The sequence below is a fragment of the Arvicanthis niloticus genome, chromosome 10 (assembly GCF_011762505.2).
Source record: "Arvicanthis niloticus isolate mArvNil1 chromosome 10, mArvNil1.pat.X, whole genome shotgun sequence".
Lineage (NCBI taxonomy): Eukaryota > Metazoa > Chordata > Mammalia > Rodentia > Muridae > Arvicanthis > Arvicanthis niloticus.
The window spans coordinates 5,616,352-5,643,408 of NC_047667.1; the positions used below are offsets into that span (position 1 = coordinate 5,616,352).

The following is a 27,057-nucleotide window of genomic DNA, read 5'->3' on the forward strand; positions in this document are numbered from 1 at the left end:
AAACTGCATTTCAGAGGTACATAAAAGTTGTGATGCTATTGAGAAACACTGGATGTTATTCTTAGTTGTCATTGTTTTATTAAAAAAAAAAAAAAAAAAAAAAAAAAAGCCAGGGTGCTTTCTTCTAGGAAATCTCATTCACTTTTAATAACAGAAGAAACATAGATTTATGCTGTCTTACTACATAATACTGAAGAGACACAAAACACTAAAGAAAACACTCCGAAGAACACAGAATTTTCAGCACTAAATGTAAGAAAATTACCAGGCTGTTAAAGAATTTTATAGTTTAAATTAGAAAAGAAAATGGAAATAACCAAGGTTTTAAATAGGATGACTAATGAGTTAACATTGGCATATTCATACAATGTAACAATATAGGAGTAGAAGGAAACAAGTAGAAATTCATGTATCAAAATATTAAATTTCAATAATGATATTAAATAGATTAAAAAGAGAAAAATTATAGTTTCATGCCATTTCTATATATATAATGGAAATAATAGGTACATAAGTGATAGATAGATAGATAGATAGATAGATAGATAGATAGATAGATAGATGATAGAGAGATATAGATAGACAGACAGATAAGAAGTCATATATATATATATATATATATATATATATATATATATATAGAGAGAGAGAGAGAGAGAGAGAGAGAGAGAGAGAGAGAGGGTTCTGAAGTAGCCTTCCTGACCTGGAACTCAGGTATTGCTAGAATAAGCTTGAACTTCTGGTCCTCTTGCCTCCATGTCCACAGTGATTATATTATGGGTATGCAGCACCCCCCCCCAACCTTAGCTTTGAAGTACTAGGATTGAAGCCAAAGTTTCCTGCATTCTAGATTAGCATGTCAGCAACTGTACTCTCACTATTTCTAAATTGATGCTATATAATCCAATAAAATCAAAATAATACAATGTAATGTTTAAGGACATAAATGCTAATAAAACTCATGTATGGAGATAATACATTAAAAATCAACATTTTTTTCAGTAATGAACTAGTACAAACATTTTAAAATAAGAACTTTGGTTTTGAATTATGTCTGTAATATTTCATTTCTTTAAAAACCACCCAAGTGGGGACTGGACAGAAAGCTCAGTCATTAAGAGCACTTGATGCTCTTAAAAAAAGGTAGGAGTTTACTTTCCCCATCAGGAAGCCCACAGCCATCTGTAACTCCAACTTCATGGGTTCTGAAACTCGTTTATGGCCTTTGTGAGTACAAGTACATTCCTGCAGGCACATATATGTACACATACATATAAAAATAATTTAAATAATTGTAAAAAAATAAAAAATTTAAATATTGCTTATACTTGGAACATACAAAGTGAATAAGGGCCATGGATATATATGTTCAAGATCTTTCAAGTGTGATTAAGCTAGTCAGAAAAGGAACATTCAACCTGTGACTCTCTAAGATGACCGACTGGGATGGCAGCATCTTTGGGCATATCTTTAGAATGGTTGTAGGAGAAAACAAGAATTCCTCTACCACTTTCTACAACCTCCTCCAAACAGGAGCAAGAAGAGTGTGTTCCCCAGCATTTATATTTTGGGTGTCAAAGTCCCTGTGTATGGTTATACCTCAACACCTTGTGTTGAGTTTTCTGTAAACCAGAAATTTGTTGACATAATTGTTTCCAGTTAAAGTATACATAGAAGGGTGTTTTCTTACAGCTAATAGGACCTTCACCATTCTTTCTTTAATATAATAATGGTCAGTTATCCCAATTTTCATTGAACTGTCTTTCAGTATTCCAGTGATAGGAGCTGAAGCTCCCAGACCACAAGGCTAAGGTCATGATTTATGCAAAGGCTGCTTGAAACTCATCTCAGTGTTCAATAGCAGCATAGTGAGAAGCTGAGACTAAAGGCCATCTGTGGTTTAAAATAAATATGTGTGCTCACTAATGAGAGAGAGAGAGAGAGAGAGAGAGAGAGAGAGAGAGAGAGAGAGAGAGAGAGAGAGCAACTTCCTCTGTTGTGGAAAAAGTCTGTAGACTCTAACTTGCTGGTAAACTTCACAGAAAAGACATCAGTACTGGTTCCTTGTTTTGTTAACAATTGACAGGTTTCTGGCAGCTTCCACTAAACACAAAATAAAATCTATGGAAAAGCAAGTGAGTTTCCAGATGTAAGCTAGAAGCTAAAGAACCAAGACCTGTAGTGGAAAGCCCAAAGGAAACAATCAAAACTGCCTTTCTGTTTTGGATCTAAAGCTTTTACAAGTCAACCATGGGCTCACAACTGACCCCACAACCACTTGTCTCTACTTATCCACCAGCCTCTGCATTTTACAAATAGCTTTTAAACATTTCTCTCTTACTCCAGTGAACCACCTTGTCTCATTTGGAATCTACAGCACCAATCACTCTGCAGTACTTATGTTATCAATGTGGCAACAGCAACCAAGGAGAGAAGAAGATGTGGAAGGTTAGAATGTCTGGGAGCTCTTATATTCCTAAATAGCTCAACCAGCAATCCCAATTAGAAAACCCTGCAGGTCAATCATCTAACCCTGCAGGAGAAATTGAATCACACAATTCAAGCTTTCTTTGACTTTCCCTTATGGAGTGAAGAAAAAGGCATTAGGCATCAGGTTAGGTCATTGCCAAGTTTTCTATGAGAAAAATCCTTCCTCCTATGGCTTCTGTCTTTCAACACCTTAAAGGCATTCTTCGAAAACCTACTCTAAATTCCTGTAATTTGGGAAGAAGTGAAAGAGACTGGTAAGTATTTAGGGATGCTTTTAGGGAGGCTGGGATGCTGTGAATGCATGGATTGAAAGGAGAGAGAAAGAGAGAGAGAGAGAGAGAGAGAGAGAGAGAGAGAGAGAGAGAGAGAGAGAGAGAATATCTTTTCCCTTTGCTTTCCCAGCAGGTAGATGGTAGATAAAGCATACCACAGCAGAACCTCTGCTGGGGACATCCTAGGGACCAAGGACCCGCCCAGGCCACTTTCATGGACCAGTGCTGAGCTGGCTCGGCCGGGGGCGGTGCTGCGCACACGGCTCCTATAAAGAGCTGTCCGCTACCCTGGTGCTGAATCCAGCTCTCATTCCCGAACGAGGTGCTTTTAGCTATTAGTAATGCCGAGCTCTAAGAGCTGCCCTGGAGTTTGGATGTGAACCTTTGAAAAAGAGAATCCGGAGGAAGACGAGGCAGGCGAGGAAGGCAAGCTCTGAAAGGGACAGTTGCAGGAACTATAAACCTGGATCGCAGCTCGCAGCTCAGTGGAAGCCCCGCTGCGGTTTCAGTGGAGCATCTGAGGAACAGGATGGAGTGAAGAAGAGGAGCTCAAGAGGGTGGGAGGGGTTCAGGCTGTGCAGAGGAGAGGGAACATTGAAATAGAGAGAGAGGATACGAGAGAAAAGCCAACGCTCGTGCCTGCGAATTTGGGATTCTATTGGAAGAGATCTCTCACTCGGGGGAAATGGATTCTGTACCAAGACTGAACAGCGTTTTGACTTTGATCCTCTCTGGCTTGTGGCATTTAGGATTAACAGCGACAAACTGTGAGTACTTGGAGCTGGGAGCGGGAAGGTGAGGTGGGATAGGACGCTCCGACTGTCAGACTGTATATGCTCTGGGTAAAAGAAAAGAGCAGTGTGAAAACCAGTGTGGTTCGACTATTCCAGGCACCCTAAAAGTTAGCAGAGCTCTAACGAGCTTGCTCTGCTGAATTGCCTGCTTTTCTTTTGAATCATAAAGTTCCCTTAATCATAAAGTTGCTGCTATATTCATGGTTCTTAATCTCAGGCAGGAATGCTTGGGCCAGGAACAAGCCTCTGGGGCAGAGCCACCGAGCGAGGTGTTAACAGCAGACTGCAGCTCCCACCGATTTACAATGTGCCCGGAACACTTGTACCCTAACTTTCACCCTAAGCACCAAGCTCTCTACTGTTGTAGGCATAATGTTTCAGCTGGAAGCATTTTGTAACCAATGAGTACCCGTCTAAAAGGTTTGGGAGTTTGGGTCTTAGAATTGTAACCCAAATGTAATTGCCCCAGGAAATCAATGGCTGCTCTATTACAGGAGGGTGCTTTAAAAAAAAATTATACTCATCCTCAAAATGCTGGTGCCCATGAAGGAATGAGTATATACTATGTTATCGACATTTTCACCCTAGCAAGCATAGAACACTGAATTTAATAGGCAGGAATTCTTGACTCTGAGGAATCTGCCACCTGCACTATTTATTTAAAGAATCCAGTTTGTCAAACTTGAATAATTCACTAAATCTGTGAGAGGTTCAAGCTCAATTGCTCAGCTGCTTCTCTAGGCAGAGGAAGGGAAGTTTTTCTTTCTCTGGGAACTCCTAAATGAGAAAGGATGCAATTAAGCCATCTGTGTTGTTTGCAAGGATGGCTTACTAACTGTCCCTCAAGTTTCTGGGTTTGTTCTCTCATCTTCTATTCCTACACTGAAACTCAGAAATATACAATTTTATTTTATAGACTAGAACAATTTTATTTTACTTTTGTAATTTGTACTATCAATATCAATTAAAAAAATAAAATGTGAGCTGACTTACCACAGAAGATCCTTTTGCCTTAGTCCTTAATCCTCACAGTATCTTGTTACAGAACTCGCATTCCAAAGGAAACCAAGTGAATAGATGTTTAAAGTACAATCAGTGTTTCTGTGATCCAAGGATTGGAAAGCTCAAAACCCATAGTTGTAATATTTTCTTAAAGTTTATGTTATAAAGGAAGGCCAAAGTAGCTACCTTCTCTATCAGGTTGGGATAAGCTAGTAAATTATGTTAGAGGATACATTGAGTTCCCCTTTTCTCCTCTTCTTCTACCCTTCTCTTTGAATGTATTCCCATGGTGCCCCGAAGAAAGACCAGGAGCCTTAGGAAGTGAGCTTTGTTATTAAGCTAGTTTCTCTACCTTCAGAAACACTAGAGGTCAGCATTTTCCAGTTGATTCAAAGGTGTGGCTCTGAACTGTGCTTTCTCTTTAGCATATTCCATTATCTGAAAAGAATGAATACTTTGAAGATCCAAAAGTTGGGAGTGAGAGATGCCAATTAAATGATTAGATTATACAGCACGAGTACATAACAACGTTCTTGAAAATTCCTTCTTGAAGCCATATTTTCCGTAAATTAATTTAACTATGGTCAATATATTTTAATAAGTACATAAAACTAAATGGCATGTGTGTAAGACTTCAGCCTATCATAGCCACAGCAGTTACAAAGACAGCTCTGGGCATTTAAAAAGTGGTGGTAATGAACTTGAGAATTTCCTAAGTGACACTTTCATCTTCCACTTCCAAGCAACATGGCAATTTAGTGAGTGCTGCTTGCTAAGTATTCTAGAAGCAGTTTTCTTAAGGAATAGCAGTAGGTGTTTATTGTACTGTAAGAACTGTATACATTCAGTAAGCAATAAGCTTTCAGCAGGTACTGATTCTGAAATCAATGCATATTAGTGTTCTTTGGAGCCTATAAGGTAATGATCCTCAAGCAATCATGAATATATTCCAGGTTCTCTAGGCTGCTGTGCACAATTTTTATTCAAGTGTAGTATTGGATTTGCTACGGATATTTAATTGGCTTACATTCATATACATACTTTGATGAGTTAGAAATTTCCTTTCCAAGAGTTTCCTTTTAATTTGATTTGTGAGAATTCCTGTTTGTGATTATTTTCCCTACATTTTAAGGAGTTTCTCATGTCATTAGTAATGGAAGCCTTAAGGATAGATTGTGTGCCCAGGTTCTTCCATGATGGAGAGTTAAAGGTATTAATTTTTATGTGTGGGATTTCTTAAAAAAATAACTTTTTATTATCTGCCCTCTTTTGTAACGACTTGCTGTTACAGTTATTGTTGTGTAGTGTATAACTATTTGTATACATGTTTGATTGCCTCATACTCTGTCTCAGATATGGGCATTTACCTCCATGGGGGAAAATGAATGCTTACCCAATTACAAATTTTATAAGTTTCTTACTAAGCACAATGAAAACAAAGTCAGATTAAAAGAATTTCAGCTATAATTACAGATATTACAAATCTATGGTGAGAGTGCAATTATCTACCAGTAATAAGAACCTCTGGAAATATCTCCATTTCAGATTATCAGGATATTAAAATACTACAATGTTTCCTTTGGCTATATTCTGACAGGACTGGTTAATTTTGATATATATATATATATATATATATATATATATATATATATATATATATATATATCACTGTAAAAGATTTTTAAAATATTATATACTCAACTCCTTGACACAAGAAACTATGGTATGGCTTAGGAATTTGATTCAATGAGGCCAGAAGTCAGTATCTAAGAGTTTTCATTCCAGTGAAGTCTCAGACCAGAGGTTAAATATGTATTTAATTATTGTCTTTTCCAGAATGCCAGTAAAATGCAGGGAGAAATTGAGATCTGTTTCTACTCCAAATTGAACAGCAGCTAAATATCTTACTAAGGGTATTCATCTAAGATTAGGTAATTTAAATTTCTATAATGACAGAAGTAAGGTGTCAAAAAACAGGCAGATTGCATATAACACAGAGAAATATTGTTAATTTCATTTTTAAAAGAAACATTACATGAGGTAATTTTAAATTTTAAAATAACTTTAATTTTTCTGAAATAACTTAAAACATTTACTAAGTACCTCCTTGAAGTTTATAGCTACTCATTATTAGAGTCTCAGAGACTTGTTATTGTGATGAGAATATAAAACTCCATGTTCTAGATTTTTCTCCCATGCTGAATTTCACAAGATCCTTGAGAAGTTGATCATGACTATAAAGAGATATCAGACATTGAATTATCTGAAGGCTGTTAACCAACCAAATGGAAGACTAATATGAGCAATGAATGTGCTGTTCTTGTTGAGCAGGAAAATGACTGTGCAGTGTTTTCTGTGGCATCTCCAGCTACCAGAAGTGAGCGACCCCTGTACTGATCAATTGGCAGAATCTGAAAACTTTCTCCATTATCAAACTACCTCATTTTGACCTTTAATGTTTGATATGAAATCACTTTCTATTTCCTTCACAAAAGCCCCCTATCACTTTGCAACTATAAAATATAAATGAAGAACTAGAGCAGGAATTTCATAGTAAAGGAGCAGACGTGGGAGAAGAGAAGATTAATATCTACTGGAGCATCTCTGCTCTCACCTGTATCCTACTTCTAAGGAACGGCCATCTTTCCAGATATAGCCTTCCTTTTTCCCTCTCCATCTGTCCAACTGGCCTCAGTTTATTTGAGTGAATATCTTTACTTTCTTGTACTGATTTATCATGCAATGATAGGATTTGAAGCATCTTTAAATTTTGTAGTTTTGTAGTCTTTCAGTTGATAATCCAGACTGTGACAAAATAAGACCTGTGGGTAATAATTACTCACAACAGATAAGAAAATTGGGAATGGGTGTAGTTACCTAATAAGGCAGAAAAAAATGGCATTTTGAGAAGTTGCATTGTACTGATTTAGAAACAATGATGACTTTTTCACTTCCAAAAGAAACCATTTCATCCATTCAGCTACTGCCATGATTGTCTAATGACCCTACAAAAGTTGCTCACATTCCCCAATAACCTGGGTTTTCCTGAATAAAGGCCTAGATTTAGGTAGGAAGACAATCCTTACTTGTAATGGGTTCTCAATGTTAACCACAGATGCTACTTACTGGTTATTTCAAATCTGTGTGTGTTTGAAATCAATGCACTTCAAAACTGGGAGATACATATACTCAGAGTAAGCATTTAATAAAATTTTAATTCCTATTAGTAAACATGCATCACCTCTTTCATTCCACACACATACTTTCCAAGGCTGCTCAGTAAGATATCTAAGTAAGTGATCTAGTTCATATGAGTGAATTTCAGATGTGTAAAACTTAAACATGTCCCCCAAATCACTAATTTAAGCAATGACAAAATTCTGGATCTTGACCCGGTGCATGTTTAAACACAAATATCTTATCAATGAAGTATTTTCTAATGTATGTCACTATGTAATTTGTATAGCGGATGCAGGAATTTAGCAAAGGTTCTCTAAGATAAGCCTCATAACCTTAGCCTTGGAGAAGGGCATGAGCTAGCAGTTTTCCACAAACTCAGCTCCTGAGTCACACCTGAAAAATCAAAAGGACAAAAATATTCAGACCAAGACTTGAAGCATGAGTGTAAAAAATATATTGTTCAAAGAAAAGCAAGTTTATATCTGAGATTTTTCCCAGGTTGAGGATTTACTTTTTTTTTAATACTTTTTAGTTAAAAGTTTGATAAGGGATGAAGAAACTTTGAGAAGCTATTTAGAATATTCTGTTGTTTATACACAAGTACAAAACAATTCCAGAAAGGACACTTCTGTTGACGTTTTTGTCCCATAAGTTTGTCAATGTCAGGTCATTATTCTGCTGAGATCGTAGTTCACAGTACTATGAGGCCTCATCATATATGCCATGGTGTAAACCTTGATCTGGCTTTGTATAATAATCCAAATATCATCCTCAATATCCCTCCTAATCAAATATAGAGGTTTACATTTTACAAACAATCCTTACTGTCTCATGTCTGTTGGATTTATTTGTATGTGCTGCTCATTACTTGGGCTATAGTACCATTTTCACTTAAATTTATTTCCCTCACAGTTTGCCAACTATACAAACTTTCTCTCTCTCTCTCTCTCTCTCTCTCTCTCTCTCTCTCTCTCTCTCTCTCTCTCTCTGTCTTTTTCTTCCTGTCTCTCCCGCTCTCTCTCTCCCTCTCTCTTTCCTCTCCCTTTGTTTGTGTGTGTGTGTGTATGTGTGTGTGTGTGTGTGTGTGTGTGTGTGTGTGTGTGTTGTATGCCAGTATACCATGTGCTGGGAATATTTGGGCAAGTAGCAGGGGAGAATGGACATATTAAGAATCAATGTACATTGCACATATGTATGAAATTGTCACACAGTAAATAAAATATATTTTTGAATTTTCTCAGTCTAGGTTAGCTTGCCTCTACTTATCTCATTTTTATAGCACTTTCTGTAATATTTGTTGCTTCAACTAAGATGTATTGCCTCTTTGTTATATTTTATTTGAATTACTGTATACAATACTTAAAACACTGAACAAGTAGATGAATGAAGTAATGATTTAATGCTTTTTTAGCAAAACATGTCAATCTTAAACTGAGACTTTTCTACTCTGTATTGGCTGAGACTTGTTTTTAAGATGTGTTTCTTTATGTTATTATTTTAACAACTATTAATTGTAAAGTCAACTGTAATATGAAACAAACATTTAGACTATCTTATAGAGTTTGAGATATGCAGCTGGATCTCCTACTGCATATTTCTCTTGATTCATTGCAGAGAAGGCCTAACTTGGGCACCAAGAAGTCACTTATGAACTGGGGAACACCTGACTTTACTACAAGTTTGAGTTAATTTGATTAACTTCGTTTTTTCTGATTGCAACCCCCACCTTCTCCTCTTCTTTCAGTCCCTCCCTTAAAACTCCCTCCCCCTAGTTAGTATAGTAAGTATAGTAGTACCCTCCCCTTCCCCTCAAGTGTACACTGAACCATTCAGTCCCAATAGAACTAAACATTATTCTTACTTCCACTGAGGCCCAAGCAGGTAGTCCAGCTAGGATAAGGACATCCAATGGCAGGCAATATAATCAGACACCCCCACTTCAATTGTTAGGGGACCCACATGAACATTAAGCTGTACATTTGCTACAAATCTGTAGGGGTACAGCACCTGCATGCTCGTTGCTTGGTGGTGTCATCTCTGTGGGTTCTCATGGAACCAGGACAGTAGACTCTGTAGGACTTCTTTCAGTGTCCTTGACCCCTCTGGCTCATTAAATTCTATTCCCTACTCTTCCACATGACAACTTGAGCTCTGCCTGATGTTTGGCTATGGGATTCTGCATCTTTTTCTATCTGCTATAGGAAAAATCCATTCAGCAGACAGTTATATTGACATTCCTGTCTGCAAGCACAGTAGAGTAATAGTGTTAGGAACTGGCTTTCCCACGTGAGATGGGGCTCAAATTGAGGCAGTCATTTTGTTGTCTGTTTCTTTGGTGTCTTCTCCATCTTTATCTCTGTGCATCTTGTAGGCAGGACAAACTTGGGTTTGAAGGATGGGTTGATGTCCCCCTCCCTCCACTGGAAGTCATGCGTGGCTACAGAAGGTGGCCCCTTGAGTTTCTATATTCTCCACTGGTAGGGAGTCTTAGATAGGATCACCCCATAGATTCCTTGCATCCTCCCCAGTCTCAGATCTCCAACTACTCCCAGAGATGTCCCCCAGCAAGTTCCAATCACACTCCCAGCCCTTTCCTGCACCCCTAACTTTCTTTATGCAATGTTAGTGAACACTTCCTCTATAATTTGAAAAATATGTGGCCCCATTGCTATAAAAATTTTATTTACTGTCTTAAGTTTGATATACAGAGTATTTGAGTCCTATTAAATGGAATTTAGTGCTGAGTTATGGAAAAGATTTTTACTTAGTGGCAAATCCACTTCATCACTCTTATAAAAAAATTCAGACACCCGTGTCATCTTCTTAGATATGAATAGAAAGGTGTAAATGTCCAGAGTTGATGTATGTTACTCATTTGAAGAACTTGCCAATGAACTTAGTCTTAAGTATTGTTTTTCTTTCTTAAAGTTAAGATTCCTACGTAGTTTGAGAAGTGAAGATTAACTATTAAGATACACAACATGACCTCCAGGAATTGTGAAAAGCTTGGTAACCAGGAAATAACTATTTATTCGTGTCAGTGTTAAATGTTACAACACAGGTATACATGGGTGCAATGGCAGACAAAGAGCAGCCTGTATTGTCTGGAACATCTAAATGTGCTCGTAAGGAATGTACAACTTGAAGCTGAAGTTTGTCCAAACTCAGCAGACTAAAAAAGGGGCACATTGTGTATTGATATAGGGATGGAGAATAAAGTAAAGAAGTCGTTTAGTATGGAAAATTCTTTTCTTTTTAAGTTGAAAATATGAAGTTTCATTCAAAAGCTTTAATTTTTAAAATATCATTAATTCTATGTACATTTTTATTCTTGCATATTCACATATCCATGTGCACTACTCTGTATGTCTGGTGTCAGCTGAATCCAGAGGAGGGTATTACAAACCCTAGAAATATACTTAAAGAAAATTGTTAACCATTACTTGGCCCATAGGAACTTATAGTCAAATTAGCACAATAAAAGTTTAAATTTCCCCTTTTTAACTTTTGTGCATGTATGTGCATGCACATGTATGTTTGTGCATGTGGATGCTGAAGATCAGACTGTGTGTTATCTTTAGAATATTTTATACCTTCCTTGAGACATATTCTTTCATTGACCTAGAGTTTACTAGTTAGTCTAGGCAGGCATTAGGCTAGTCCTAGGAATCCTCCAGTGCTGGGATTACACATACATGTCTCAACATGCAGATAAATTATTTTAATATATGTGTGGTGGCTGTGGGTACGAATGTGTGTTGGTGTGTGTGGTTTGCTTGCCCAGTGGCTGAATGCTCTTAAAGTTTATGAATGCCACATTGTGTGTATGACATAAACAACTTTGTGGAGCTGTTTATGTGGATTTTATGTATAAAATACTATTCATCATGCTTGCATGGTTAGCACTTTTATAGAGTATGCCATCTCCTGAATGCTATACATGGATATTTTGTAGGTTCTAAGGGTCAAATTTAGGTTTTAAAGCTTTTAAGTTAAGAACTCTACCACCTATGTTATCTCCACAGAAATTCCTCTTTTTTTTTTCTTTTTAGGGATTAATGAGATGTCAAATGAAATAAAACAAAATGATGTTAAGAAGACTAGATGAGATAATTACAGCAGCTCAGTTAACACCTACTGAAAAAACAAAGAAGGACATTTGGAAGTTCAGCTCACATAGTACCTCAAAAAGAATAATGACCAAGTAAATTCAAGGCACATGAACATATGAGCTACTAAGCATACAAAAGCAGATTTGCAGCTAAAATGAACTCTGTAAATAGTTCCATTGCTTGTGACAAATGAGAGCAATATATGCTCAAAAGGTATTCTGTGCTCTGAAATGAAGTTCTTTTCTGGGAATTCAGAGTGTCCATTTTCTGAATAGAGTATATTTCATATAAACATGACACCGTATCGCACATGCTCCTATATCTATCACTCTGATGCAATCTTCTAGTCTATAAATTATACTGGTTTGTGTCAGCAAAATGAGAACTCATCATTAAGGAATGTATAATTAAAGCTCAACATCATAGATTCTGGCTTTTTCAACTGGGGGTGGATTCAGACTCCTAACTCCCTTGAATATCTGCTATGTGCAAGGAAAATTTCTAAAGTTGAGTGCTTCAGGCTGATGCATTATCATTGGTAATTGACGTTAAAGCATAAATCCCAATATCTTTATACTATCTACTTGCCTTTGTGCAGATTCTTAGGACAAGGTGTTAACTTTATCTGTTTCTTAAATTAGCTGAATCTATAAAACTCTTCAGGGTGACACAAGCAGTAGTAAAGACAGAACATACTTCCGTGCATTTCACTTTTAACAATTTATCTCTGAAGCAAAAATATTCCTCGGAATACAACCGAAACTCCATAAGAGTATAAAGAACCTTCCAGGGCTCAATGACTAACATGCTTGTTGTATAAGACTGGGAGCTTGAGTTTGAATCTCCAGCCCCCACAGAAATCCAGATGTGGTATTATACTTCTGTAACCACAGTGTTACTAAGGTCTCAAACATCCACACACATACCAAGATATGTGTAAATTCTTTCCGTAAACATGAATATACACAAAAAATACATATCCACAAACATCACATGTCATAAACATATACACACATCACACAAATATCACATACAGATAAACATACAGGTATATACATCACACAAACACACTAAGAAATAATTTAGTTTACAGTGTCAACAGAATTTAATAGGCGAACTTCAGCCACTGTGCCTGAATGCATCTTCAATTTTTTGTTTTATTTTTTCCTTCATTTCTTCTAATACCATATACCAAATAATACCATTTGCCTTTCCTTGGATAAAGTCATTCTATTTCTGTGAGCTTGTGCTCACATGTAGCTTGTATATTATGGATGTTGTTCTCTGAGATCATTACAGTACAGGGGTTATAGAAGATTTGAGTGTCTGCTGGATTTCAACTCTGATTTATTATACTTTGTAGGCAGTCACCAAATATGACACTTCCCAATAAGGTGTGTTGGAGCATAGCTTGACACAGGTTAACCATCTATAGGACACTCTTGGGTATCCACGTACTTCCATTGCCACTACCCTCTGTCTCTAAACAACTCCTCTACAATTTCACTAATTCCTCAAATCTGTAATTATGGGGAATAATGTCCAAATCATGGAAATTAGCCATGAAGAATCCATTAGGAGAGAAACTACAGAGAAGGATCTGTAATGAACATTTGACTTCTGGTAGGACAGATTGTCCAGGTAGCAAGACTAAGTATAAGAAAGACAGGTAGAGAATGTTCTGAGTTGAGTAAACAGGGAAATAGGCATGTTCAGCATATCAGAATTCACTCTGACCTCCACAGATTTGGTGGCTGACCATCACCATTATGTTCCTGCTCAGTGTATAAAGGCTTTTTCTCTCTTGTTGTTTAATCTCACAACTTCTGCTTTCAGCTGTCCTCTCATTCTACCTTCTTTCTCGATTTGTCTCCCTGACTTCTTTCCTTGCTTTCTTCTCCATGCTCTCTTCTTCTGTTCTTTTTCCCCTACTCTGATTGGTTCATTTATCTTTTACAGAGTGACAGTTTTACATATTGTGACTTAAGCTAATGCTTTTACAGATTTCTTACTCAAATTCCACATCTAGAGGAACTGAGTCTCAGAAAAGCAGTGGGAATTTGAACAGCACCACAGCAGCCAGTCACCAGTGAGGCGTATAATGTCTAGAATTTTTTTCTTAAATACTCAGAAAAATTTGCAATTAGCAGTATGTTATATCTTTGCTTATGATAAAAAACATTCTTCTTGAATCTTTAATTAAAATTGATGACCCAAGTGTATTTCTTAGCCCAAAGCATAGTACCGTAAGCAATAGGACATAAGTTTGACTTTTTGCCTCTGTCTGTGTTTGTGCCTTCCAAGATTACTCTATTAGAGAGAAAGCCAGTGTTCAACATGCACCCTATCCCAGCTTTGGAATTTGGTGAGGTTTCACTTTGTCCTGTACTACAGTTATAAAGGTAGAGGATTTTGTCCCCATTACTGTGGATTTTCTAGCTTAGCTGGGTAGGAACCTGAACCAACATCATATCCTGTACAAACCACTTTCCTGACTAAAATTGACATGTGACCAGCTGCTTCACCATTGACATGTTTGTCCAGCATTGTGATCTGTGCCATGGAACTATGAGCCCAAATAAACTCTTCCTTCCTCACATTGTCTTTGTTGTGTTTAAATTATAGCCAAAAGAAAATAAACTAAGAGCATGTGAAAGTTGCATAGAAAACTCTTTTAACTAACTAAAGTGTTTTTAGTACTGTAGGATACACATTGTCTATACAACTAATTTATCAGTATGCTGGTATATATATTATATATATATAATATATTATATAAATTTATATATATTATAAATTTATATTATATATATATATATATATATATATATATATATATATATATATATCACTCTTAATTATACATCCCTGTTCACAAACCCATGCTATGGAATAAGCCTAGTGTCTATCTGCTGATGAATACTGATTATATGGGAGGGTAGAAATTACAAACCTCTATCCAGTGTCAGTGTTCTTCATCCTTGACTAAGTGCATTGAAGGACCATGTCTGATGGCCACAGGACATTCATTTGGTAATAAGAAATGGGCCTTATAGCAGCTTGCTATCATCATAAGCTTGGTGTAGAGTTAGACCAATAAATTCTTTGCTTTAATTTCAAGGTTTCATGAGCTTGGCTTCCTTCATCTTATTTTTCAATTTCTGCCTTGAATCTTTTGGACATGCTTTCTCAGGTTTTGGGAATTCTAAAAATACATTGTTCAATGTTCAGTGTCTTTCCTTGGGGCAACACTTCAATTCTTCTATAAATTCTTAAGGACAAGAAAGGTCTTTGATTACTCTGACTGTTAACCACAAAAGCATCAATAAATATTTTGTTCTACTCTTAAAAATATCATTGTAAAGGGTAATGCTATAACTACTAAAACATTTTTCAAAAGCATTATATTTGTGTTTTCTAGAGGAAATTATATATAGAAATTCAGCACTTAAATTACAAAGTGCTGCTTTGGAGAAAAGGGGCAAGACTGTCTAGATTTGTTGCTGCAGTATATCTTTTTTCTTCTGATTCTTCAAAGAGGAGTCTTGTGAAGTTTCCCACATTTTAACAAAATCTCTCCTCCCAACTTCTTTTTCTCTCAACGTGTGTGTGTGTGTGTGTGTGTGTGTGTGTGTGTGTATTTGAGTGTGAGCTCACTGAGGACAGAAGACATTATTGTTGTCACTCCTCATCTTCCACCTTGTATGAGATAGGTTACATTATAACAGCTTATACTAGGCTGTCTGGCCTGTGTGCTTGCAGAGATTCTGCAGTCTCCTTATCCTATCTCTCTGTAGTTAATCTGCCACTGTATATATACAAGGATATCTAACCTTACGTGATTTATGGGGCTCCAGACAAGTTATCAGACTCTCTTGACCAGTGCGAGCCCTTCTATATAATCTCCCTAGCCCTATTTACATCTTAGTTGCAAGAATCTAAGTTCATAATAACATGCAAGATAATCATATTTTAAAAGATTTAGGAAAAGAGAATAGAAGCTGCTGTTACTCAGACACTTATTTCCTGGCTGGGGTAGAATAGTGTGACCACTCTGGGAGCACAACACTGTCTGTTTGTAGTGGTCAGTGAGTATCTGGTAAAGTTATTAATATGATCTCTGCCTAAAGTCATATTAAATAAGTAGCTACCATTTTCTTGTGTTATTAACACATAATAATTATATGTTTATATATATTAAGTTTATTATATATAACTATATATTTGTGTTTTATGCACTGTATACATTGTAGTCTGAGTATATCAGAATAGTCAGCATATTGACTAACTTATTTACCATTTTTTGTTGGCTCCCTAATAGCAATAAATTCTGGCATACTTAACTACACAGTAGGATCCTCTAGCTAGCCAAAAAGCATTGTACATTTTAGACATTTGGAAAAGAAACTTCTATTTTTATTATTAATCTGCTAAAAATCTGGGTTTTTATTGCTGCTATTTATATTATATTAAGTGTCATCTTATTGGCATTTACTGATCTGTAAAGATAGCAGCTTGTAAAAAAAATGCCTCTTTATCTTGCTCTCCTTAACTTTTAGTAAAGGACTATTTTTATGTGAAGGAATTATCTTGTAAAGGTCTTTGAATTATGCACCTACATCCTAGGCATCCTCTTGGGACCTCCTCAAAATAAGCAATCTCATGTTAGCTATGATTATATTGTCCATGTATTGCACAGTGAATGGCAAAATAACTACTTGATAAAACTGAAATACAATTTGAGTGGAGCTCTATCCATGGCAGCAAGCACACATCCAGGACATGTGAGGCACCCCTCACTGTATCTTGCCTTATTTACATTGGGATTAAAAAAATAAGCATTTGACCATCATCAGAAAGAATGCCCCAGTATGACTTTCTACTGAGAAATGTGATTGAAAGAAGTGACAAACAGATATTAAAGCAATTATTGTAAATCTGGGTTTGCTTTTGGTCATTGATTCTGATCCAAGTGATAATTTTTAATACATGCTTAGTGCTTGCTCTGAGCAATAGCATTCAGAACATCTGTCCATTCAGATCTTCATTGTCCTCATGCCTCCCTTTAGGGAACTCCAAATGTATTATTTTACATTTTTATCATTATCTTGTATTAGTTATTATGGTAATTTAATATAGTATATAATATTTAATAGGTCATTATAAAAATTATCATAATACATATATGCATGCATGCATGTTATGCAATTTTGTGAAGATTTGTGAGATATCTGTGTAGGGTATTTGCTTTTACTTTTATCCTACCTGTATAAGTACAGGTATATGGATGGGGTTTTGTTTGTATTAATATGTTTACAACAATATATAGAGAACAAACATAATCATGAGGTATCTGATTCAACTGCACTTCATTTGATTTATGTTAGACAGGTTTTTTAAAGAAACCTGAAGCTCATTTATTTGGCTAGGCTATATGACCAATGAGCCAATATATATAACGTAAACCATTCATTCTTGTGACTGTCAGGGTTTATTACCCCCCAAAGTCAATATTAACTCAGGTTCATCTTTGTGAATATTTACCTATCCAGATAAAGTATTGAAATTGGAATTTGGATAAAATTAATATCACTTTATTTTCTGAAATCAAATATTTTTCTAGGAGAATGGAAGGTATATAGAGTCATGTGCCACTGTGACTGTTCTGTTCCAGGGTGGCTTTGCAAAAGCCTACCTTGCATTGTGATTTACTGGAGTTATTTTTATTAATTCTTTCATGTTGAACTACTTTCTAACTAACAGACTGAATGGAAGCATTGAATATACTCGGCTTAACATTTTAGTAACAAGACCAAGAGTTGTTAAGGCTTAAATATATGGATAACAGACATAGTCTGGGTCAATGATTACTTTGGCCTTAATATTTATTTAGGGTAAAATTTGTTAACATGAAAATATTGAACAACTCCGATACAGTGAATACAGATACCCAATGTTTCCCATTGGTTTATGATTCTGATATTTTCCCCACTACAAGATAACATGCTTCACTGCTATATGAGTATGGCTGTGCTTGTGTGTGTGTGTGTGTGTGTGTGTGTGATAAGTATCACTTTTTGTGGATGTGTGTCTTTGAGTGTATGTCTATGTGTATCTCCAAGTGTATCTCTCCTCTCTTTGTCTCTGTCTCTCTCTTTCCCTCTCCCTTTACTCTATCATATATATCTGTGTTCATACCTTTGCATTGAGAGTGAATACTTGTAATGTCAGCAGTAAAATCAGTTCTTGTCAAGCTTGCAACCTAAATTTCATCCCTGAAATTCACATGGTAGAAAGAGTAAATCAAGTCTTGTAAATTTTTCTCTGATTTTCACACACACACACACACACACACACACACACACACACACACACACACACACAGAGAGAGAGAGAGAGAGAGAGAGAGAGAGAGAGAGAGAGAGAGAGAGAGAGAATCACATGAACATATACACACAAATGAAATAACCATTTTTAAAAAGAAGTATTTAAAAGTACTTTATTGTGTTGGCCAAATGCCTACTAAAAGCAAGTTAAAGATGGGAGTACTTTCCTTAGAGAGTCCTCCCATAAAACTGGACCAGAAGTTTTGGCAAAAGTTGTTTCCATGGTAGATAGAAGCATGTCACTGGGACCTTTCTCCTCTTCACATTCTATAAGACAGGAAGAGATAACAGGCAGGAAATAAAGTCAAACAATAAAATCTCAGAGATATTTCTTCTAAGATCTGTCCTTTAAAGGCTTCACAACTTGCCCAGAACGCCCCCAGCTACTACCTAAGCATTTTATGTTCATGTAAGAAAACACGTAGGAAGCCATAAAACAACTCTCTGGAACTTGGCTGTCTCTTAATTTCTTTCTAAGGCAGGGGCTTTCTTTTTGCCATTGCACAGCATATTCCAAGTTACAAGTCTGCAAACTTCTGGCTGAATTGTCTGTCTCCATTCTGACATCTCTGAGAACATTAGGATTGTAGATGCGTGTTCCATCAAATAGTTCTTTTAAACACAGTTTACATGGATTGAACTCTGGCCATCAGGCTCGAGTAGAAAGTGCTTTCCCCTAAACTGGCATTGGACATTCAAGACATAACAGTTCATCATGTCTTTTTGTAGACATACTTTTATGCATTAGACCAAGTTTAAATTAATTCAAAGATTTGAATCTATGAGATAGATATAATTTTTTTTCTATTATTCTTGAAATCATTGTATCAATTCTGTGTAGCAAAATTACAATATATTATTTGAATAAAGTTTCATCTTATAATAAACTGATACAATTCAATAAAACATTTCAAAAAAAGTAATAGGATGGCTGATTTTTTTTGGGGGGGTTATATGAACAGGAAAAACATTTACATACAGGTAAGTACACAGATTCTATTTTTGTTTGTTCTTTAACAACAAGGTATCTAAGGATATCTAGAACCTTAAGAAAATAGTTTTCCAGCTGTTAATGGTTGGATAAAAGACCTGAACTTAGGAAATAATACATTATTAAGCACAGAGAGTAGCTTTGTATTCAAGGTAATAAGTACTGTGAAAATACATTCATATAGTTAATCCAAGAAACATTTGAGCATATGAAATAAAATCAATTCAAGATAACTTTATTGATGTTTTCATACTTGTTGAAACATTGCTTGGGGATAAAGACTTCTATATTTTCCACATAAATATCAGGTTTTTGTAAGTTCGATTTTATTTAATGGATTTGCATTGCTAAGAGTTGGTGACTTCATAGAGAAATGAAGTTATTTTCATCATGGTCAAATAAAAATATTACAAATATGATGGCCAACAAAGGCCTACTTTATTAATACTATCCAAATTCCTTGTTAGATTAGAAGCCAAGGCTAAAATGGCAACTAAAGTTTATAGTGAATGGGTGGTTTGATTTCTACACAAAGCCACAACCATTAAGAGCTCGCCTCTCACATATAATTGGTCTCATGTTTACGAACAGCAGATACTGACACAGTATCAATTTTGTATTTCTTGTTTCACAGAAACTCAACTCAGTAGGGATGGTAGAGATAGAGCTATTATTTTACACTAAAAATGACTTTACTTTAGAAAATGCACAGTAATGTTTAGAGACATTTATTAAATTAATTTTCTCCTTAAGTTTTCATATATTTTATTTTTAAGTTGAATATACCTCCCCTGTCTCCATGCTTCCTACTCCCCCTTTCCCCTTTTTCCTCCCCATTAAGCCATTTTTCCTCTATAGAAAATTTTAATTTAGTTTTATGTCATCTATACATGTGGCTTTATATATCCAGAGGCCACAAATGAAAGATGATTGTTTTTCTGACACTAACTTAGTTCATTTAATTGTCTCCAGTTATGTCAATTTTTTCCCTGCAAATGACTTCATTCATCTTTATGACTCAGAAAATATCTACCACTCCTGTATATCACATGTTTATCACTTCTTGAATTTTAGATAATGAGCTTTGGTTCTGTAATTTACTTGTTTTGCATAATGCTGCAATCAATATTGTGCAAATATCTCTGTAAGAGGTTGACTTGTGACTATTCACTTATTGTATAGCTTTGTCACACAGAAGCTCAAACAACACAATCAATCATTGGGCAAATAAAGAGACATTTCTCAGAAGGTGAATAGACATGTGAAAATAAAATGCTCAACTTTACCAGCCATTAAAAAATGCAAATCAAAATTGCATTGAGATTCTGTCTCACTCTGGTCTGAATGGCTGTCATCAAGAACATAAATAGCAAATGCTGGTGAGGATGTGGACAGAAGAAAAGCGCATATCATGCTGATGGAAAATACAAACTACTCAAGCTAGAAGACAACATGGAGACTTCTCAATAAATAAAAGTTTGCCTCCCATGGAGTTGTCTTTGCTTGTCATAGTTGAGGACTTGCTCCTTTCATGTTGTGCAAATCTAGTTTGGGGATATATTTAAGGTAACATCTTATAATACAAGGAGACCACTACACAATGGCTATCTTACCTTCAAGTCAACATCATCAAGGGTGGAAAAAACAGCTCACAGCTTTTTCTGCAATATCTTATGTTAAGTGAAAACCAAAAGGTGCTTGCTTGCTACATCTGCACCATATTAAGAGCCTAAGGATGACAAACTGAAGGAATAATTTCATTGTAAGTTTTTTATTTATTGATAACAGCTCCATTATCACCATTTCTGTGAGTGTGGTCACAATGGTGTTGGCCACTTACCTGTGATTTAGAGTAATACATTTCATGAAAGATAGTTTTTTAAGAGCTCCAAGAACACTTTTATTTATTTTTTTTTTTTTTTTGTAACATTATATGTCTATGTAGACTCAGAGTATCTAGACGCAGAACAGTGATGGCCAGTGTTAAACTTTCTTCAGGTTTTCTGGGCTCCGGGTAGCTCAGGTTTCAACCTCTTCCTCAGTTATCTGATCAGAGTGTTGCTGAAAGGAGAATACTTGCTGCCATGCACCAACTAAATTATCATGCAAGGAAAGCCTCTTGTTCCATATATTTATAAAATCTTCTAGCACAAGCAGGAAATCTGTCAGCTAAGAAAATCCTGGTATAAAGTAAAAGGTGGCAAGCTGGTGTGATGGTAAGAGCTTTTGAGATGACAAATAGCTATTTGTCTCAAGAAAGGCCAGGTACCTGATCTTTTAAGTTGACATTTCCTAGCTCATTTAGCAGCTCAAAGATCAGGTATATGAGAACCTTGGCACTGATTCCTTATCTACTCATCTTTCATCTTCAATTATAAAATAAATGAAATCTTAAGCACAGTTTTTAATTCGACCTTTAAATGTGAATAGAAGATTTTCCTTTCCTCTACCAGATGTCTGTGTTTAAACAAAAGGCAGGCTCAAATATCAGAGACCACATGGTTGGACAAGGTTTTTGGTGTCAAATAGCATAGTGGATGCCAGCACTACTGATGTGCATCTTTACTTTCACAGCATTGTAGGTGCTTAATTACTTCACTTTGCTCAGCTTCTTAAGTGTAGAAATATGATCTCAGAGACATTTCCCTTACAAATCACTTTTCCCCAGCATACCAAAGAATTCTAAGACTAGCAGTTCTTACCTCGGATCTCAAAAGAAAGAAATCTGCCCTTTTATCATGTCTCTTCTACGAATGCTTATGACTTGTTAGCTACCATGCCTATATAGGTCTTCTTTTTTTTATTTTTTCTTTTATTGGATATTTTCTTTATTTAAATTTCAAATGTTATCCCCTTTCCCAGTTTCCCCTCTTGAAATCCCCTATCCCATCCTCCTACCCCTGGTTTTATGAAGATGCTCCTCCACCCACCACCTACTCCCACCTACCTTCCCTAGCATTCTGCTACACTGGGGCATTGAGCCTTCATAGAACCAATGGTCTCTTCTCCTATTGATACTCAAAAGGCCATTCTCTGCTATATATACAGCTGGAGTCATAGGTCACTTCATATATAGTCTTTGGTTGGTGCTTTAGTCCCTGGGAGCTCTGGGGGTCTGGTTGGTTGCTATGGTTGTTCCTCCTATGGGATTGTAAACATCTTCAGCTCCTTTAGTCCTTTCTTTAATTTTTCCACTGGGGACCCCTTGCTCAGTACAATGGTTGGCTGTGAGCATCTGCCTCTGTATTTGTCAGTTTCAGGAGACAGATATATCATTCTTCTGTCAGCAAGCACTTCTTAGCATCTGGAATAGTGCCTGGGTTGAGTGACTGTATATGGGATGTATCCCCAGGTGGGGCAGTCTCTGGATGGCTTTTCAGTCAGTCTCTACTCCACTGTTTTTCTCCATATTTCCACCTATGAGTATGTTGTTCCCCTTCTATGAAGTGCTGAAGCATCCACACTTCTTCTTGAGAATCATGTAGTCTCTGAATTATATCTTGGGTATTCCAAGCTTTTGGATTAATATCTACTTATCAATGAGTGCATACCATGTGAGTCCTTTTGTGACTGGGTTAACTCACTCATCCATTTGCCTAAATATTTCATGAATTAATTGTTTTTAATAGCTGAGTAGTACTTTATTTTGTAAATGTGCCACATTTTCTATATTCATTCCTCTATTGAAGGGTTCTTTCCAGCTTCTTGCTATTATAAATAAGGCTACTATAAACATAATGGTGCATGTGTCCTTGTTATATTTTGGAATATCTTTTGGGTATGTGCCCAGGAGGTATATAGCTAGGTCCTTAGTTAGTACTATGTCCATTTTCTGAGAAACCAGATTTATTTCCAGAGTGGGTGTACCAGCTTTCAATCCCACCAGCAATGCAGGAGTGTTCTTTTTTTCACATCCTTGCCAGCATCTGCACCTGAGTTTTTGATCTTAGCCATACTGACTGGAGTAAGGTAGAATCTCATTTTTGATTTGCATTTCTCTGATGACTAAGGATGTTGAACATTTCTTTAAGTGTTTCTTGGGCATTCAATATTTCTCAGCTGAGAATTCTCTGTTTAGCTCTGTAACCTATTTTTAATAGGTTTATTTGGTTCTCTGGAGTCTAACTTCTTGATTTCCATGTATATATTGGGTATTAGACCTCTATCATATGTAGAGTTGGTAAAGATCTTTTCCCAATCTGTTGGTTGCTATTTTGTCCTATTAACAGTGTCCTTTGCCTTACAGAAGCTTTGCAATTTTATGAGGTTTCATATGTCTATTGTTGATCTTAGAGCCTAAGCCATTTGTATTCTGTTCAGGATATTTTTCCCTTTTGCCCATGTGTTCTAGACTCTTCCTAACCTTCTCTTCTATTAGTTTTAGTGTATCTGGCTTTAGAGGTCCTTAATCTACTTGGATTTGAGCTTTGTACAAGGAGATAATAAATATTGATTTGAAATCTTCTAGTTTTATTTTATATTTGTCTATGTTTTACATATCTTATTCCTCTTAAGCTTTTTATAAACTTGTTCTCACATTTAATTTATATTCCATTTGTCAAAGTTACAGATATAGAATATGATACATAGAATGCATAGAAGTTAATGCAACTGGTTGGTTCTTACTAACATGCAGAGGATACAATGTGACAGTCACAGAGAAGATATAGTAGGCTGAGATCAGCTGACAAAACAAAACAGAACAAAACAACAACAGCAAACACTTGTTTAAGTCCAATATCCACAATCCAAGGGGAAAAAAAGAAAAGCAGAGCATGATGAAGTGCATTTGTAACTGAAGTTCTTTGGATATGGAATGAAGTAGATTTCAGGAGCTTTGGAACAGCCAATGCGACCTACTATGCAAATTCCAGACAAGTAAGAAAACTTGATTCAAAATTATAAAAATAAAAACATGCACATAAGCAAACAAACAAACAAATAAATAGTGAATGGTTCCTAAGTAGTGATACCTAAGCTTGAATTCTGGCTCCCACATTCTTCCATGCTTGGATAAACACATACACACACACTCACACTCACACACACACACACACACACACACACACACACACAGAGAGAGAGAGACATCTAAAAAACCCTACATGTATTCTCACACCTTCACAAATGAACATGTACAAGTAAATATATTTTTATGCCCAGAATTATACAAATACAAAAAGAAAATACAAAATATATGTTGAAATAAAAATGTTCAACAAACTAGCATCTCAAAAGAGCTGTTTTGTCTACCAGTCCATATCTATACTTTTTCTACCTTATCTTTTCATATAAAAGACCTTCCTTTGTTCCATATGGACCTTTACTCTTTTTCAAGGAATCCTGGAGAAATGCATGTGATGGTTTTCCTAAACTAAAGGCAAAGTGGCACTTATCTCAGTCAACACACATTGTGTATCACAGGCTAGTTTTAGTCTATTTCCTCTAGCCTAATTATCATGACCTTCCTTTCCTCTAGACTCCCAAATCCTGGGGCTAGTAAGACTGTTCAGCAGTTAAGTGCAAAAGCTATTCTTGCAGAGGGAGTGAATTCAATTCCCAGCATCTACATGAAGTTTTACATGTATCATAACTCCAGTATATGAGAATCATCTGCTCTCTTTTGTCCTCTGCAAACATTGCATGAATATGGTGCACAGACACATCCATACAAAACATCCATAAACATAAATAACAAATAAATAAACAAATCCCAAAGCCTGAATAATAAATAAATAGTTACATATTTAGTCCCCTAAGTGTATGTTTTCTCTATTTAAAATTTATTTTTCTCTTTATCAAAGTTCATGCAAATCCAATAAAATGCTAAAATTTCCTGATGTGTGAAGGCAGTAGCAAATGTGTTCACATGCATAAGCACACAGGAACACCAACATATGTGCACTGCCACACAAAACGTGTATATAAGTATACGCAATCACATGAAAAGACACATAAAGACATCAAATGTTTTAAGACAGTATAATATTTAAAGCTAAAAATACATCAAGACAATGTGGTTAAGATGATTAGATCTCCTCTATGGGTGAAGAACTTAGTTTAGGGAGTGTAAAGAGAGTGCTCAAATCCACACAGTTGTTAAGTGGTTGGCTTGAAATTTAACATTGATGATGCATCATTAACTAGTAAAATGTTCTGGACCCCTGCTTGGGTCTGAGCTTCCTACAAATTCCAAATGCACTCCTGGTTGATTAGCAGAAATTGCATTTACTCCAAAAAAAATTTTCAAGTGACAGTTATAACGTATGAATCAGTTTTTGGAAATGCAACATATAAATGCTCTCAGTACATCATGGCTGTTTTCCTACTAAAGAGATTATAGGCCCACTATCTTTGGTCTTTTTTAATGTATATGTCTTTAAGTATTTTTCCACTAAGATAGGCTAGTCAGTATTGATAGAGTACAGAGTGGTGGAATTTTTATAATCATCTTATATCCTAATGCTATTTGGTAAAGCACAGTATGTTAGCAAATATTTTCAACAGTCACTTTTCTTTGCAGTCTTTTACCACCACTGGGACAATCCTTAAGACTGGCAACATATGTTTATGCATTACATTAGCTGTTTGTCTTTCTGACAAAAAAGACTAGAGCAATTGCTCTGCAATGAGCACTCAGAGAACTCAGGAGCTGGTGTACAACCATTGGTAACTCTACTTCTAGGGGATTTGGTACCCTCATCTGATTTCCAAAGTCACAAGCCAAAAACCATGGTGTACATACATACATTCAGGCCAAACATTCATAGACATAAAAAAGAACAAATAAAAAATAATCTTTACAGAAAAATATCCAACAACTGCAATGTAAGGAAGAAAAGGTTGATTTGGTCTCATGGTGCCAGGACTCAATCATGGAAGTAATGGCTTGTGGGCGAGCTGGTTACACATTACACTGCAAGTGAAGAAAGAGGGAGAGATGAATGTTGGTGTTCCAATCACTTTATTCTTTTGGTATCCTTTCAGTGCAGACATGGAGGTGACTATATTTAAGTTCTGTCTTCCTAATTCTCAACCTAATCTCAAACTCCCTCACAAACATGACCAAAGATTTGTTTCCATGGCCATTTCAAATACCATCAAGCTGAGAGAGAAGATTAACAGTCACAAGAAAACATGGGAACGAACTGATATTGATGGAAGCCCATCTCCACACCCTCCATCATCTGTTTTGCAAGCTTCTCAAACAAAGTTAAAATTTTTGTAACTTTACTGATATAGTGATTATATACTTTGGGTGGTTCCAGGAATTATACCCACATTCACATAGATAGAACCCTAACACTAAGAGACACTTTCTTCCAGAGATGAGTAGTATTTCTATGTAATGTAATTTTGTGTCTCTGTGTGTATATGTATATCTGTGTGTGTTTGTTAGTGTCTTTGTGTGTGTGTGTGTGAGAGTATGTGTGTGTGAGTGTGTGTGTGTGTGTGTGTGTGTGTGTGTGTGTGTGCACATGTGTGTCCGTGCATGTATACTCAGAGGACTGAAGAATGTATCAGGCATCTTATGCTATCACACTCCGTTTTACTCTTTTAAGGCAGCATCTCTCAGTGAGTCTAGAGCTCATATTTTTAATTCAGACAGACAAACAGAAACCATAACAATCCCCTTATCTCAACAGATCCTCTACAACATTGGGATTACAGGCATGTAAAAGACCATGTCTGGCAAGTCATGTGGGTACTTAGATCAGAAATGAACTGGTGGTAATTGCAAGCAATAATAATCACAGTCATTACACCAACTCATTAGACTATTAGATATTTCTTTTTTTTTTTTTGTCTTTAGGTGGTTACAAGCAATCC

General features: G+C 36.1%; 1 protein-coding gene across 1 annotated transcript in view; it reads left to right on the forward strand.

The window, feature by feature from the left end:
- The first annotated feature begins 3,043 nt into the window (after window positions 1-3,043).
- LOC117716146 (contactin-associated protein like 5-1) overlaps window positions 3,044-27,057 on the forward strand; it is an 838,779-nt gene continuing 814,765 nt past the window's right edge. Inside the window, exon 1 of the mRNA XM_034513074.2 lies at window positions 3,044-3,529. Within this exon, the coding sequence (XP_034368965.1) occupies window positions 3,448-3,529 (82 nt within the window). The 5' untranslated portion in view covers window positions 3,044-3,447. The remainder of the gene's footprint in view (window positions 3,530-27,057) is intronic.